Here is a 16,472-nt window from a genome sequence, read left to right as displayed (position 1 = left end):
TCAGAAGCCAAGATGGTAAGAGGATCACCAATTCCACCATTGTTGCGCAGAAAGATAGTGCAGCAATACCAGAATGGTGTTACCCAGCGTAAAATAGTAAAGACTTTTAAGTTATCATCATCAACCGTGCATATCATCATCAAAAGATTCAGAGAATCTGGATCATATGCATCTTAGCTTACATTACTACCTCGAAATACGTGTTCAAATTCATCCATCCTGCTGCACCATTATAGTCTACCTTGTTGTTGCTCAATATCTCTCTTTATGACATTGTAAATATTTTAATTAATTACTTTTTCACTTTTTGGTACCTTTTTTAGGTGTACCCTTATTGTATGCTTTTGTGTTTTTGTTGTTGTTCGTTTGTTCTTTGATTTTTTTTTAGTGAGTCAAATTGGTTCTTCTCATTTCGCATTTCATTGTACTGTTCACCCTGTTAGCCTTGCATATGACAAATAAACACAACTGGAAAACAATGCATTATGTTTCAAAACAAAGGCGCTCATTTGTCAAAAAACAACAGCGATCAAAATGTAAAAAAAAAAAAAAAAAAACAGTTCAATTTACTTTAATAAAAAAATGGATGGATAGTCTTTAGTTGGACAACCGAGAATTGAAGCCTTCAGGTGCTTCAAAGGAGCAACAACTAGGACTGAATTCATCCCAAGTATGTAGAGAACCCCTTCTCAATTCATCTCAGAACTGTGAAGGGAGGGAGCTGGGACACCGGACACCCCCACCCCCCACTCCACCCCCTTCAATACAATTCAACGTTTATTTATACAGGTTAGTGATTGAGCCTCAAGGTCTCATTGAGAGACCTGTAATCCGTGAAACTGCAACTAAAACCATCACACTGAAAAGCAGGAATGTTTAGATACAAACCTAATCTGTGAAGCTGAGCTTTTGGGTTGAAAACAGCATCTTGAGTTTTGTTGTGTTGCTGTTTGTCCCTTAAACGACATCGTTCCTCTTTATAATTTGCGAATGTTGTTTCCAGCAACTCCAACATTTCTTCAGCAGCCACTTCCTCTCGTTGTTCAGCCTGCTGTCTCCTCATCTCTGTTAGCTAAAGTTTCCATAAAATAATAGATACGGAACGGGTACAGACGAACCGAAGTCAAGGAAATTTATTTACTGTAAGTTTCAGGAAATTAACTCGTAGTCTAAAAGTACACACAATATCTCGCATTTTTTATTTTCATTAGCGTAAAAAACGTACTTCAAAAAAAAAAAAAAAGTACTTCCTGTCACTCTTCTTCTGGTAATGTTTCAGCTATGCAGCGGTATTATTTGTTCCGCAGCGACGCCATCTGTTCAACAGAAGAACTGCAGTGAGTGCACCACGTAAATAGAAAAAATATACAGTATATATTTTTTGAAACATCATCTTGTAGGTTCTTATTTTGTGGTTGGGAAATAATAGTTTGATGCATTACCGCCACCAACTGGTGTGGATTATCACGGTATATTATGTAATATTTGTATAATAAGGTCATACTATGTTAATCAAATTCGTTTTGCTTTGTTTTTTAAATCTAATTATCTGATAAATGCTTGCTCTATAAGTTCTTTTTAAGTGTGTATCTTTTTAAAATATTTTACAATTATTTCCTCATGTGCATTCTTTCCTGTTCACATATCTGACATTTCAATGCATGTAACACTTTTTTTTTCATTCATTCATGCAACCTTTATTTATAAAGGTGTCTCATTGAGCCACGAGGACTCATTTACAAGAGAGTCCTGTTTTAAACAAAGAACACAGATGACGTACAGACAACAACAGACAGTCATTAAAAATTGAAAAAGCAAATTAAACTAAACTGGAACACAATTGGGCAAATCCTACTTTTTTTTTTTTTTTTTTTCTCCCATAATCTTCTTCTTAAAGACTCTTCACTCTTAGAAACAGCACCTTCTCATAGTGGATCAAACTTTGTTGGTGACAGACAAAACTATTTGTTCACATGCAAAATGAGGACCATCAGCCAAAAAAAATTGGTCTTTAGTGCCCTGATGGCCTCTTGCTATCCATAGAGGACTGAGTGATACTTGCAATAACTGCACTGTAAGAGAGTGACCGTGATCACATTTACTCTGTGTATAAATACATAAAGTTCACACAAGAAGATGTAAAAAAATGGCAGGTTGGCTTTCTTGGACTGTGAGGTCTCATTCTCTGATAAAGGACATTTGCAAACTGAACTGCAAACCCACCCAGTGATACCTTTTCCAAGAGCCTGTAACTCAAATCTTCTGTCAGCAGGCACTGGGCAAGCAAGATCCTACAGAAGGCACAAACCCAGCTGCTGAATGAACAGGGGAGAAAGATCAATTATACCACTGAAGCTTTAGAGGCCAAAGAAGAGCACATCTGACAGAAACTAACAGCACACCTAGATCAGACCACATTTCAGTTTCATTCTTCAGTTTGGTCGGATTATTGGCTTTATTTGAGATGTTTTCTACAATGTTTCTCTTCCCGCCTTGATGTTGTACTTTTCAAATAAATTCTCCTTATTCACTTGTGTTCCTTCCTCCTTTCTTGTTCTCGCCTCTTTTCCTTCCCTGCTGCAGGACAAGGAGCCTTCGCGGGATCATCCCACTGGAGAATCTCAGCATCAGGGACGTGGAGGAGCCCAGGAAGCCTGTATAAAGTGTTGTCTCATCACAGACCAAAGCTTTCCTTTTAATATTTACCTTGCTGTGTGTTTAGAAAACTACTTCTTGGCTGAAGATGATTGTCTGCTGGTTGCCATCTCCTCCAGAACTGTTTCGAGTTGTACAATCCTAATCACAAAGGCCAGGTGATCAAAGCCTGCAAGACAGACGTGGATGGGCGTGTTGTTGAGGGCAACCATGTTGTTTACAGGGTATCAGCACCCACGCCTGAGAAGGAGTGGATTCAATTTATCAAGTTAAGCGTCCTCTTAAAAACAGTGTCAAAGACTGCTTCTTTGGCTTCTAAAAGCTTTGTAGGTCAAGGCACTTTTTTATGATAAACTTGCTAACTTTAACATTCTTTGTAAAAGCTGTTAGTAATATTACGTGTATCTACATAAAGCTTAAAGCGGTTTCATGATGTATTCCTTACTGATGTTTATCACAACCTACTTTGTTTAAATAAGCTGTAAGTCATAAAACAAACTTTAAAACACTTCATAATGAAAAGCTCATATTGTCATCTTTGTGCAGAGATGTGCTGTTTGATCCTGCATGGCTGATCACAACCAGCTGTGTAAACAGGAAGAACATGATTTGTTGTTTTCCATGAGTGAAAAAGTGGTGCCCCTAGAGGTTATCTGGTTAAATAGTCAGTGTCGGAGAGATTTGTCATACAAGCCACATGTGGTACATGTCGTGGAACGAGATTATGTACACAGGGTCCCCGTTGCATACCACAATAAAATGTAAAATAAAAAACAGTAATAAGATCTAAGATATGAACCAATAAAAACATCAACTAAATAAATATACATTAAGCACTAATAGCATAAAAACAATACGACGAACAGTAGCATGAACATGAGTCTGTGAGCAGATGAGCATGAAACAGATCAGCAGCAACATGAAACAGATCAGCAGCAACATGATGTGATTTTCCACAGTGATAATCCTGATTATATATTATCCTGATTAGATTCATGAGTCTTAACAGCTTCAGAGTAGAAGCTATTCCTCAGTCTAGTGGTTCTGCCCCTTTTCCAGTGTCACGGTGCAGGTCGGATATTTCCGGCTCGACCCGTGTTTCAGGTCTTTTCCATAGTACTTGGGACCGGCTCAACTCCCAGAATTCTGGCCCGGCTTCTCAAGGTGTCCAAGCGACCTGAGCCGTGACGTCAGAAACACTGTTGGTCACTGATTGGTCGGGGGGAGGGGTCTGTAGAGTTTTTCCAAACAACCCAATTCACCATTTTTCTCTACAGCCTGCCATTCTATGTTCTAGAATTGCGCCGCTCAAGGTGCATGTTGGAGCAGCTCTGTTACTTTCATTCTGAGATTTTGCTTTTGGAAACTTTAATTCCTCTTTTTCTGGATGTAAATCACATTTTTTGGATGATTGTTTCCTCTGGTAGCAGATGCTGTGTAGCTGGAAGGACTTTTACTGAGGCTTTTTTAGTTTTGGACATTTGTTATGATGCGTAACCATGGCAACAAGGCAGTTTTCTACAACCAACAGCTGATTAACATCTCAAAAGCTCAAATAATATCTCAACTACAGCCCCAAATCTCAAATGAGTTGAAAGGATGTTCTGTGGACACATTCTCATCTACCTGCCTGCTGTGCTCGAGTGCCTGACCACTGAGATCCTGGAACTAGGAGGAAACACGGCTCATGACAGTGGAAGGACAGGATCGTCCCTCGACACCTACAGTTGGCTGTCCGCAGCGACGAGGAGCTCGGCAGACTGCTGGGAGGAGTGGCCACTCTGGGAGGAGTTCTGCTCGACATTCGGCGGGTCCTACAGCCCGGGGGAACCAAGAGGCCAGCCGAGTCTGGGTGGACGGATCGGACGGCATCTGCAGCCAGTTTCTTAGGATCCACTGTGGGATGGACCTTTACAAGAGATCCTTCCTGCCTACAGCCATCAGTATCTGTAACATCTCTTAATGAAATGAGGATAATGAGTTACAACAACAAATAATTTCCCTTTGGGATTAATAAAGTATTTTTGAATTGAATTTAATTGAATGCATAGAGGGCAGCACGGTGGCGCAACTGGTAGAGCTGCTGCCTCTCAGCGAGAAGGTCCTTGATTCAAACCCCGGTCCAGGGGCCTTTCTGGGTGGAGTTGGCATGTTCTCTCCGTGCATGCGTGGGTTTTCTCCGGGTGCTCCGGTTTCCTCCCACAGACCAAAAACATGCATGTTAGACTGATTGGTAACTCTAAATTGTCCCTAGGTGTGAGTGAGAGAGTGAATGGTTGTCTCGTTTGTCTCTATGTGGCCCTGTGATGGACTTGCGACCCGTCCAGGGTGTACCCCGCCCCTCGCACAGTGATTGCTGGACATGGGCACCAGCGACCCCCGTGACCCAAAAATGGAATAAACGGGTAAAGAAAATGGATGGATGGATGGATGGATGAATTCATAGATATCATATAATCACTAGATCCCTCATTGGCTGCTGCGGCGCAAGATCTGCAGTGGAAGTGGTCTCCAGCTACAAGTACTTGGGTGTGCACCTGAATGACAACATCAGCTGGGGCAACACCACCAGCCTGATCAAGAACTCTCATCAGAGACTCTACTTCCTCAGGCGGCTGAGATGAGCTGGGCTGGGAAGCTCAGTCCTCACCTCCTTCTACTGGTGTGCAGTGGACAGACTAGAAATACTTCATAAAAATGTAAGCAATGTCAAAATATGAAGATTAATGTGCAACAGGATGTACATTCTGATTGTACAGAATAATAACATTTTTGTTTTCTGTTTTAATATATTTTAAAGCACAATTTTGCACAAAAACAGTGATTAAAAAATGTTCTGAATCTTTTATACCAAATCAACATTCTGGTTAAGACCAGGAGAGCCAAGCTCCAGCTAATGACCGACAGAACCGTAGCTCAGGATTGTAAGACACAAAACTGTGCGCCAGCTGGATGGACTAGTTGGTGACTTTTAAAAAGACATTTGAATGCGGATTCGCTGCATCAGTGCTCCAGGAGTGCGCAGACAGAGGAATATAAAAGAGGAACGCTGTCCGTTTCTTCGAAATTTAACAAGAAATGCACCTAAAACAGTTATGTTTGCTCGAAATTGAAGCAAAGGTGTGTCTCAGTTGAACTTTTACTTAATAAATGTACATTAATGGTCAAATTAGCTGCATTTCGCCGGGGCAGTGCAGCTAGTTTGACGGTTCAAAGCAGCTAGCAGAACGAAGGTGGGGGGACTTTGGCAAGCTGATTGTGTCATTAATAGCTGGTGAAAATTTTCAGTTGTCAAGGACATGGTAAATTATTTTCAGTAATCCAGGACATGGTAAATTCAAAAAAAGTTCAAGAAAAAAAAAAACAAAGTATAAAGTATAATAAATAAAGTCCAGTTTTTGTATCAAACTTTTTTTAATTTGTCATTATAGCCACGTTTACCCATTACATGAAACAACAGCAGGCCATATTATATGACTACTCTGCTACCATCCAGTGGCTGAAAGTGGTACTGCTCAAAGTTTTTTTTTTCAGTCTGAATGAATGAAAACTGTCATATCTCAGCCAAAAATAGGTTTATAAATATGGGCAAAAAAATCATAATCGTAGGCCATGTAAATTATGACAAAAACTGTGACTTATAGGGCGAAAAATACGGTACCTCTTCTGGGGTAAGTTGAACTAGACTTTTACATAAGTTTACTTATTAAAAAAATTGAAGAATCACCTAGTGGACAAATATAAAAGTCAAAAGTTTGGTAGCAAAGGTACAAAGAAAAACATTACTGAAAGGAATGCGTTATTTTATGATATGAGATTAAAACAGACAAAACAAGGGTTATTATTCACAGCTAAACTGCTTTCCTCTGGTGTGGATTCGCATGTGTCTGTTTAAATTTGACTTAAGTCCAAACCTTTGTCCACAAAGATCACAAACAAATGTTTTCTGTCCTGTGTGGACTATTATGTGTGAATTTAAATGTGACTTCCGTCCAAACTTTTGTCCACAAAAATCACAAACAAATGTTTTCTGTCCTGTGTGGACTATCATGTGCAAGTTTAAATCTGACTTCCGTCCAAACTTTTGTCCACAAAAATCACAAACAAATGTTTTCTGTCCTGTGTGAACTATCATGTGTGAGTTTAAAGTTGATTTCTGTCCAAACATGTGTCCACAAAGATCACAAACAAATGTTTTCTGTCCTGTGTGGATTTTCATGTGTCTGATTAAATTTGACTTCCGTCCAAACTTTTGTCCACAATGATCACAAACAAATGTTTTCTGTCCTGTATGAACTATCATGTGTGTGTTTAAATTACCCTTTTGGTCAAATCTTTTTCCACAGTCTTCACAACTAAATGAGTTCCGTTTTGACTGTTTTTTCTTGATTGAGCCTCCAGTTTTCTTCACTTCAAAACATTCCTTGATAACCAAACAACTTGAAGACATCACTGACTGACTTGTCTTGTGAAAATGTTTTCCATGCTCAGTGAAGCTGCAAGATTTGTTGACAGTGTTTAAGCCTAACTCAGAAGCTCTGCCCTCCTTCCAGTCTTTGTCACCATCTTCAGGTTCTGATCCAGAGTTTGATAAGTCTTTTAGCTGAGAGTCAGAGTCATTCACATCATCACCTTCATCATCCTCACTGACTTCAGTCTCTGAAGAGCTGCAAACATCTCCATAAGAATTTAGATCTGGGTTCCTGGTAGTCTCTGCTCCTCCACATTCCTCTCCACCAGTTGCTGCTTTCATTTGGTCAGCTGAGCTGCTGGTTGGAAGATCTTCCTCTTTTACTTGGTGCAGATGAAGCTGTAAAAACAGAGGTTTCTCTTCATCTTCTTCACTCTTCAAAGGAACAGCAGTGAATGCAAACCCGGTGTCATCAGTCTCCTTTTTCACACAAAACTGCTCTCCCTCTTGACTGGTCCACAGTTCCTCCTCTTCCTCCTTTATGTTGAGGGTCTCTGGATCCTGTTGGTCCACACCAAGTATCTGTACTTCAAGAGCTTCTTCTTTAATCAGCACCATCTGCTGAACATCTGCAGGGAACACTGAAAACACAAACATCAGGCACAATTATAACTTTATATTCACACATACAGTGTTGGCTGAAAGTTTGTGAAGACTTTAAAACTTTCCACATTTCTGCATAAAAATGACAAAACATCATAAGATTTTCACACAAGTTCTAAAAGTAGATAATGAGAACCTAGTTAAACAAATGAGACAAAAATATTATACTTTGTGGCGGACACAAATGTATATATTTCAGGTTAAAATATGCTCTTATTGTGAAAGTGACAGAATATAAACAGAGTGGATCAACGGTTGTAATTCATTCGTTTTTCTGAGCTTGATGTTGGAAACGTAGAGAATAAATCGAGACTCAAAATATTTTTTGTTTCATTCTGCCGACTTCCACATTGGTGACCCCGAACATCTGAACATGTTTTCGAATGAGAACTTACCAGATGCCGAGGCTGCTTCTCCATCAGCCGTGTTTTTGGACCAAGTTTTTTGCCGGGCAGATGTTGCTCCAACCGCCGTGGTCTTGTCTCCTCCCACCGCTTCATCTGCTGTGTTTGCGGACATTATTAAGTTTCCAGAGTTCTGGCAACACGATCCGAAACCATGGTTCCAGCATGTGGATGCCCAGTTTCATCTCCGTCAGATAACCACAGACGAGACCAAGTACTTTCACGTCGTTGCTGCTTTGGATTCTGGTTCCACCCACTGTCTGATGGGTCTGCTGCGGGACCCACCAAGCACTAACAAATATAGTGCGCTCAAGGAGAACCTGCTGCGGCTTTACCAACTGTCAGACGGGCTGACAGTTTGTTGTCCCTGAGTGACTTGGGGGATCGCAAGCCCTCCGAGCTGATGGAGAACATGCTGGCGTTACTTGGCTCAGGGGATGTTTCCTTCCATTTTACGCACCTGTTTCTTCGACAACTTCCTCTACCTTTCACACCGCACTGGCCAGCTCCCCACTGGCCAGCTCCCCACTGGCCAGCTCCCCACTGATCCGGACAAAGGATTATTGCTCCCTAGCTGAAGAAGCACTTCCAGGCACTACAGTGAGCAGGCACTTTTACCAGGTGTAACTCAAAGGGGGGTGGAGGCTGTTGATGCCGTGGCTGCGGTGACGGAGCGGCGGATGGACGACGTGCTTTGCTTCTACCACTGCCAATTTGGAGTAAAAGCAAAGCGCTGCATTCCTCCATGTTCATTCCATGCATCAGGGAAACGAGAGGGCCGGCGCTAGCAGCTGTGTGTGCTGGCAGCTCAGATAAGCTGCTTCTCATCATGGACAAGGTTTCTGGATGGCGTTTCCTGGTGGACTCGGGTGCACAGTAGAGCATTATACCAGCTTCATCTACAGATGCCTTGTGTCAAAGTAACAGACCCCAACTGGACGCATCTAATGGCACCCCCATTCAAAATTTTGGATAGAGGTCGATGACTGTGTGTTTGTTTCAACGGATGTCAGTTCCAGTGGGACTTTGTAATAGCTTCTGTGTCTGTACCTATTTTGGGCACTGATTTTTTTATGTGCTTTGAGCCAGGTTACTAGTGCATGTTGCTAATAGCTGCTTAATCGATGCTGTGTCTTTTGATACCTACCCCTGTAAACTTGGAGGTCCTGCCCATCAACCTCTAGCTAACATGCTCGCCACAGGTGATGAGTATCAGCGTTTGCTGTCAGAGTTTCCTGCTCTGACTGTTTCCACCTTTTCTGCTACCATAGCTAAACATGAGGTGGAACATTGTATCACTACAGTTGGTTCACCGGTTTTTGCACGAACACACCACCTAGATACCACTAAGCTAGCAATAGCTAAGGAGGAGTTTGTTAACATGGAACGTCTTGGCATTGTGAGATGTTCCAAAAGTCCATGGGCATCCCCCTTGCACATGGTGCCAAAGGCCGATGGGGGTTGGCGACCCTGTGGGGATTTTTGGCGCCTTAACAATGCAACCAGTAATGACTAGGGCTGTATACCGAACCAAGGTTCTTTTATGGCACCGACTGAACTGCGTCAGTCGGTGTATGGATTGAAACATCACTCTTCTTTCGGTGTTAAGTTTCGATATTGGATGCAACGTGTCACGTGGTTTCAGCACGCAGGCAGGTAAAACACAGACATATGACAAACAGACTACGTGTTTACACCCAGAGCTGTATAGGGCTGCCCTACAGCTGTATGTCTATGGTGCTGGTTACGCCCACAGACGGGGTTCACGTGTGCAGCGCGTGTGGCGTCCAACGGCTTCAATTTACGAGCGGAAAATTGCTCTGCGTTTGTCTTCAAGGGAGACCACAGCCTCCCCCCCTCCTCTCAGCGTTAAAGTCAGCCTGTGAGTGTTGAATGGCCTGATTCAACATCTTCATGACCGGACTCTGCTTCGCTCCGAGGACGGAGCTGTGTCTGGGATTTCAGCTGGTAGGTTTACGTTTGTTAACGTTACTGCAGCTTAATACGAGCATCGTGGTGAATTAAACTAGGATTCATGTAATGCTAACTTTAAGATATTAGTGTGGAGCTTTATTTTATGGTTATGTAGCTAGCTAAAATCACAAGCCAACTAAAAATTGACACTAACAGATAAAGTTTGTAAAAATGTGCTCATCCATTGGATCAGCTGGTTAAACAGTTCACCTAATGTTCACAGTTTTTTTATGTTCTCCTCACAGGAACCTCTACCCTGATGTGAGGAGGACAGATACTGACAAAAGAAAAGCGAGATGGGGGGGGGGGGGGGGGGGCACTGCCTTTTTCTACAGTAGCAGCTCCATGGTGGAGGCAAGTAAGCTGTAAAGGATATTGTTGACCAGTTAAACTTTTATCTCTCAGCCTAGGTAATGGTTTTTGATCAATAACACAACCATGTTATTGTTGATGTTTTGTGTTATCATGTCGGTTAGGGAGATGATAAGAGCCCTAAACCCCAGAGAACCACTGAGAAGATTCAGGAAGAGACACAGAGGTACAGAAGTCTGACATCAAACCTAACCTCAGTGAATCCAGTGACCTGGTGGTGGAATGTGAGGTACACACTATGTCAGTGCTATCAAACTGGCAACCAGGTATCTGTGTGTGCAACAGCATCATCCACACCCCCAGAGCGAACAATTTCTACTGCTGGAGACACCATCAGCCAGGAGCGGGTTTGTTTGTGTCCAGAGAAAGCAGACATGCTGATTTTTCTGAAGAAAAACTGTTAAGTGAAAAGGTCCTCAGTGTGTAGCAGTGAGCATTAGACACTGACATGTCACTGGTTTGCAACTGTTCTTTTGACTTGAAATTATTTGTTTATTTTTATGTAAGAAAACTGCTTGGAATGGAAAAATACTAAAGTTAAAAAATAAAACTCACAATTTGTACTGTAATGTGTAACGTAATTTTCTTCTTGTTAGAACTGATATTAATTACAAAATTGGTACCGAAAAAAGAACCGTCCAGAAATCAACACCGACGTGAAGGTACCGACACCGGTACCGATTTTTTTTTTTTTTTTTTGAAAAAAAAGGTACCCAGCCCTAGAGCAGGTCCAAGAAAAAGTTTGTGAGTACAGAGCTTCAAGGTGTCCTTCCCTTGAAGATGACTCTTCTTTGATGGAAAGACAATGAGGACAAATACAACCACACAGCAAAATGAGCAAAGTGCTTCCTCTTTATTCCTGCTACCTGTTGTTAGTGAGCGGTTTTCTCCACAGCTGGAGATAATGTCACTGCAACTAGATCTGTGCTTTTGGCAGAAAACGTGGACAAGTTGTTTTTTTTGGCCAAAAAGTTAAAACTTGATTAGTTAGATTGTTAACGGTCTGTTGCTGCTTATTGTTCTGGTACTGACTGTTATTGTATTTATTAAGATTTTCATTATTGTTAGTATAGTTTATCTATTGTAAAGAGTGACATTTATTTAAAATATCATCCAAATGGGTTGCTTTTATTTATTTGTATATAAACGTATTGTTTACTTGGCATATTTTCAAAATAAACATTTTGTAAGTCTTTGTTTTGGCCTTTTTTTTGTACTAAAAATTAACCGAACCGAGCCCTCCTTGAAACTGAACCGAAATGTGATTTTAGCGTACCGTTACACCCCTACTGTATACTATGTAAATGACTTTAGTAAAAGTGTGTATGTTAAGATAGGCAATATATGCTCTCATTTGTACTTCCTGTATGGAGTGTATATAAACGCGAGAGTTTAATAAAACATTTCTCTTCTCTTCTGATGAAACCAGGAAGCTGATGTTGTATATTTAGTCCTTCGTCCTTTTTACTGGTATTTTCGTTATTCATGCAAATTCTGCTGGAAGAAGCATCTTTGCTAACAGGTTATGGGCCCAGCAAATGATGAACACAGTGAATGCTGAACCAGGAAATACTGAAGGAAAAGTTTGCCACTAGAAAAGTCCACACAGAAAAGTACAGAGTGTTTGGTGAGGACTAGAATGCCAATTTCTCCTTCTCTTACTCCGCTCCTGTTTCCTGGAATATCTTGCAAAAAGATCTGAAGCTCTCGACCTTGACCTCTCTAAGTGGCTTCAAACATCTGTTAAGTTCCTGGCAAAAAACAATGCAGACATGTTCCTGTTTTAGTTTTCTAAATCGCCTTATAATCTAGCTGTTTTTTCGCTACTTTTCAATATCCTTTGAATAACCTTTTTATTTCAATTTGTTTTAAAAAAAATTGTACACATCCTTTATGAATGTCTATTGTTGTCCACTGTGGTCATCACTCTTTGTTAAAATTCAGGTCTCTCTTGTAAATGAGTCCCCGAGGCTCAATCAGGGGTAACCTGTATAAATAAAGGTTGATTGAAAAAAAAAAAAAAGACCTTGGTAAAATTTAATTCAACCTTTATTTTTACAGGTTGGTCTCAATGAGCCTAGAGGTCTCGAGAGACATGTAATCCGTGAAACTGCAACTAAAACCATCACACTGAAAAGCAGGAATGTTTAGATACAAACCTAATCTGTGAAGCTGAGCTTCTGGGTTGAAAACAGCATCTTGAGTTTTGTTGTGTTGCTGTTTGTCCTTTAAACGACATCGTTCCTCTTTATAATCTGCATCTGTTGTTTCCAGAAACTCGGACATTTCTTCAGCAGCCACTTCCTCTCGTTGTTCAGCCTGCTGTCTCCTCATCCCCGTTGGTTAAAGTTTCCTTTACATAATAGTTTCGGAACGGGTACAGATGAACCGAAGTCAAGAAAATAAAATTACTGTAAGCGTAAAAGACATATTTCTAGTCACTCTTCTTCTGGTGTTGATTCAGCTGTGTAGCGGTATTAATTGCTCCGCAGCGACGCCATCTGTTTAAGAGAAGAACTGCAGTGAGTGCAGCATGTCTGAAGGACAGAAAACATGAGGTCTGTCTGCAGAAAACGTAGTAAGTAAAATAGATATACAGTATATATTTTTTGAAACATCATCATCTTGTAGTTTTTTTTTATTGTGGTTGGAAAATAATAATTTGGTGCATTACCACCACCAACTGGTGTGGAGTGTGGTTCAATCATGGTATATTATGTAATCGTTTCATATAGGGTCATACTCTATTAATCAAATTAGTTTTGCTTTGTTTTTTTTATCTAATTATAATTGATACATGCTTGATCTATAAGTTCTTTTAAAGTGTGCATATTTAAAAAAAAAAAAAAATTATGTCTTCATTTGCATTCTTTCCCGTTCATAGATCTGACATTTTAATATGTAACATCCAATGAAGTTAAGTCAGGTCCTATGGACGTTCGAAAAAAAAAACTGTAGAAACGTTTCGTCTTTCATCCGAGGAGTATTCAGTCTTATAAATAGCACCTTCTTGTAGTGGATCAACCTGTTTTGCTGAAACATTCGAAAAACTCACAATGTTGATATCTTGCCTTATCAAAAAAGTAATACTCCCAAACTCTCTCTGTTAAAACATTGCATGTTTTAAGTTTGATTCAAAATATGTCATATGCTGAATGTTTATTCATGAAAATGTGTTTTAAGTTATCTTTCTTTAAGCTAATACATTTGTCTTATTTCCTCTTTTAAAAGGAAACTTTTAAGGCAGAGAAAAGGGACTTTAGATTTGAAAACAAGGTAAAAGTTAGAACCACCCCTCCTCCCGAGAGGTGGACCTTCATCTCTGTTTCACACAGACAGTATGTTTGACTTTTAAGAAAAACTTCACAAAGACACACTGGAACAAAGAACAGAGGGGAGAAAACACAGGCTTTTGTAGAGAAACTCCGAAGCCAACACACTTCTGCACTGGAACTCAGAGAGAGGAGAAACTCGTTCTGCACTTGACCTCAGAGGAGAAGAGCATCCTTTCTGCAGACGACTTTGAGCAAACGAGGAGCATCCTTTCTGCAGACGACTTTGAGCAAACAAGGAGCATCCTTTCTGCAGACATCTCGAGAGAGATGAGATGAAAAGATACAGAACCAACCCAGCACCTTCCCAGAGTGAACTGTGAGTAATCAATCCAGAACAGTTATCCATTGAACCAGGTCCAGAGAGAGGATCACAATCTTCCATATCCAAAGTAACTCGAGGGATTGCCTTCTGCACCTGCCTGGTATCTCCGGAGGCTGTTCATGGGACAACTCTAATGGTTTCATCAATTTGCTGATGACCTTACATCACAGTAATTGCACACTAAACTTAAACAGCGTTCAGTCTAGAAATAAACCAGTCCAAAGTCTGCCTTCTAAGTTTCACTAATTTTACTCATCAATTAGACCTTTGATTCAAAGCCATTTGTTATTTGGTTAACTTTTGTCATGCATAATTTATCATATATATCACAGACTATAATTTTTATAATAAATTACATAAAATTCAACTGAATTTGTGATTATTTTGACATATTTGTGTGTATTACTGATTTGATGCCCTTTAAACATGAGAAAAGAACTCGTGTTCAATTTACATTTTGGGGTAAATAGACTGATTTTTCCTCTCCTAGAGAGGTGGTGCCCAAAAACGAGGTTATTTGCATAATACATGCATATCTTATGAGCTTAACTCATAACTGATAATTAACAGTATATTTACACCCTATATCGCTACATTAGTTTTTTGTCTTTAAAGCATTTTTCCATTGCATTTGTTTTTTTTGTGTTTATCTATTTTCTGTGATTGCAGATTTTTTTTCTGTTGCACTTGATCTTTTTATTTATGAGTTAGAATCATTCATGTGTTTGCAGCGTATTCTTTTTCATTTAACCTTTATTTATATAGGTTAATCCCACTGAGCCTCAGGGACTCACAAGACAGAACTGGTTTTAACAAAGAGTGATGACAACAGTAGACAATCATAAAAGGGTGTATACAAATTGAGAATAACAAGTGAAAATAAAGTGGTATCGGTATTTAAAAAAAAATCTATTGAATGGTTTTAACTGTTTGCTGTGTGTTTAGCTCCTTGCAGCTCATTTGCACCTGTCACTCACCGTGGAGGTGGGACTCCTCAGTAGCTCTAACCGTGAAAGACCTCTTCTGGGGTAAGTTGAACTAGACTTCTACAGAATCTCTATTATAAAAAAGTGAAACACCACCTAGTGGACAAATATAAAAATCGAAAGTTTGGTAAATGAGGTAAAAATAAAAAACATCACTGAGGAATGTTATTTTATGATATGATGAGATTAAAAAAAAAGACAAAACAAGGGTTATTACTCACAGCTAAACTGCTTTTGTCTGGTGTGAATTATCATGTGTGTCTTTAGATTACCCTTTCTGTTAAACATTTTTCCACAGTCTTCACAACTAAACTGTTTCTGTCCTGTGTGAACTATCATGTGTGTATTTAAATTTGACTTCTGTCCAAACCTTCGTCCACATAGATCACAAGCAAATGTTTTCTGTCCTGTGTGAACTGTCATGTGTCTGTTAAAAGTTGACTGCTGCCCAAACCGTTTTCCACAAAGATCACAAGCAAATGTTTTCTGTCCTGTGTGGACTATCATGTGTCTGTTTAAAATTGACTTCCGTCCAAACCTTTGTCCACAAAGCTCACAAGCAAATGTTTTGTCTCCTGTGTGAACTATCATGTGTGTGTTTAAATTTGACTTCTGTCCAAACCTGTGTCCACAAAGATCACAAACAAATGTTTTCTGTCCTGTGTGGATTATCATGTGTCTGTTTAAAATTGACTTATGTCCAAACATTTGTCCACAAAAATCACAAGCAAATGATTTCTGTCCTGTGTGAACTATCATGTGTCTGTTTAAAATTGATTTCTGTCCAAACCTTTGTCCACACACATCACAAACAAATGCTTTGTGTCCTGTGTGAACTATCATGTGTGTCTTTAGATTACCCTTTTTGTTAAACATTTTTCCACAGTCTTCACAACTAAACCGTTTATGTCCTGTGTGAACTATTATGTGTGAGTTTAAAGTTGACTTCTGTCCAAACTTTTTTCCACAGTCTTCACAACTAAATGAGTTCTGTCTTGACTGGTTTTTCTTGATTGAGCCTCCAGTTTTCTTCACTTCAAAACATTCCTTGATAACCAAACAACTTGAAGACATCACTGATGGACTTCTCTTGTGAAAGTGTTTCTCATGCTCAGTGAAGCTGCAAGATTTGTTGACAGTGTTTACGCCTGACTCAGGAGCTCTGCTCTCCTTCCAGTCTTTGTCACCATCTTCAGGTTCTGACCCAGAGTCTGATAAGTCTTTTGGCTGAGAGTCAGAGTCATTCACATCATCACCTTCATCATCCTCACTGACTTCAGTCTCTGAAGAGCTGCAAACATCTCCATAAGAATTTAGATCTGGGTTCCTGGTAGTCTCTGCTCCTCCACA

The 16,472-nt window shown here is 40.0% G+C and overlaps 1 protein-coding gene across 1 annotated transcript; it reads right to left on the bottom strand.

Moving 5' to 3' along the window:
* Positions 1 to 2,726: 2,726 nt before the first annotated feature.
* Positions 2,727 to 12,946, bottom strand: LOC119421154. The gene is made up of 3 exons (XM_037688543.1): positions 12,639 to 12,946; positions 6,976 to 7,707; positions 2,727 to 2,824 (listed from the first exon to the last, which is right to left on the bottom strand). Exons 1-3 carry the CDS (start codon positions 12,811 to 12,813, stop codon positions 2,727 to 2,729), a joined length of 1,005 nt encoding a protein of 334 aa, XP_037544471.1. The 5' UTR covers positions 12,814 to 12,946.
* Positions 12,947 to 16,472: the final 3,526 nt, after the last annotated feature.

The sequence above is a fragment of the Nematolebias whitei genome, chromosome 15 (assembly GCF_014905685.2).
Source record: "Nematolebias whitei isolate Nwh7 chromosome 15, NemWhi1, whole genome shotgun sequence".
NCBI lineage: Eukaryota > Metazoa > Chordata > Actinopteri > Cyprinodontiformes > Rivulidae > Nematolebias > Nematolebias whitei.
This window is presented reverse-complemented; position numbering and strand designations above follow the sequence as displayed.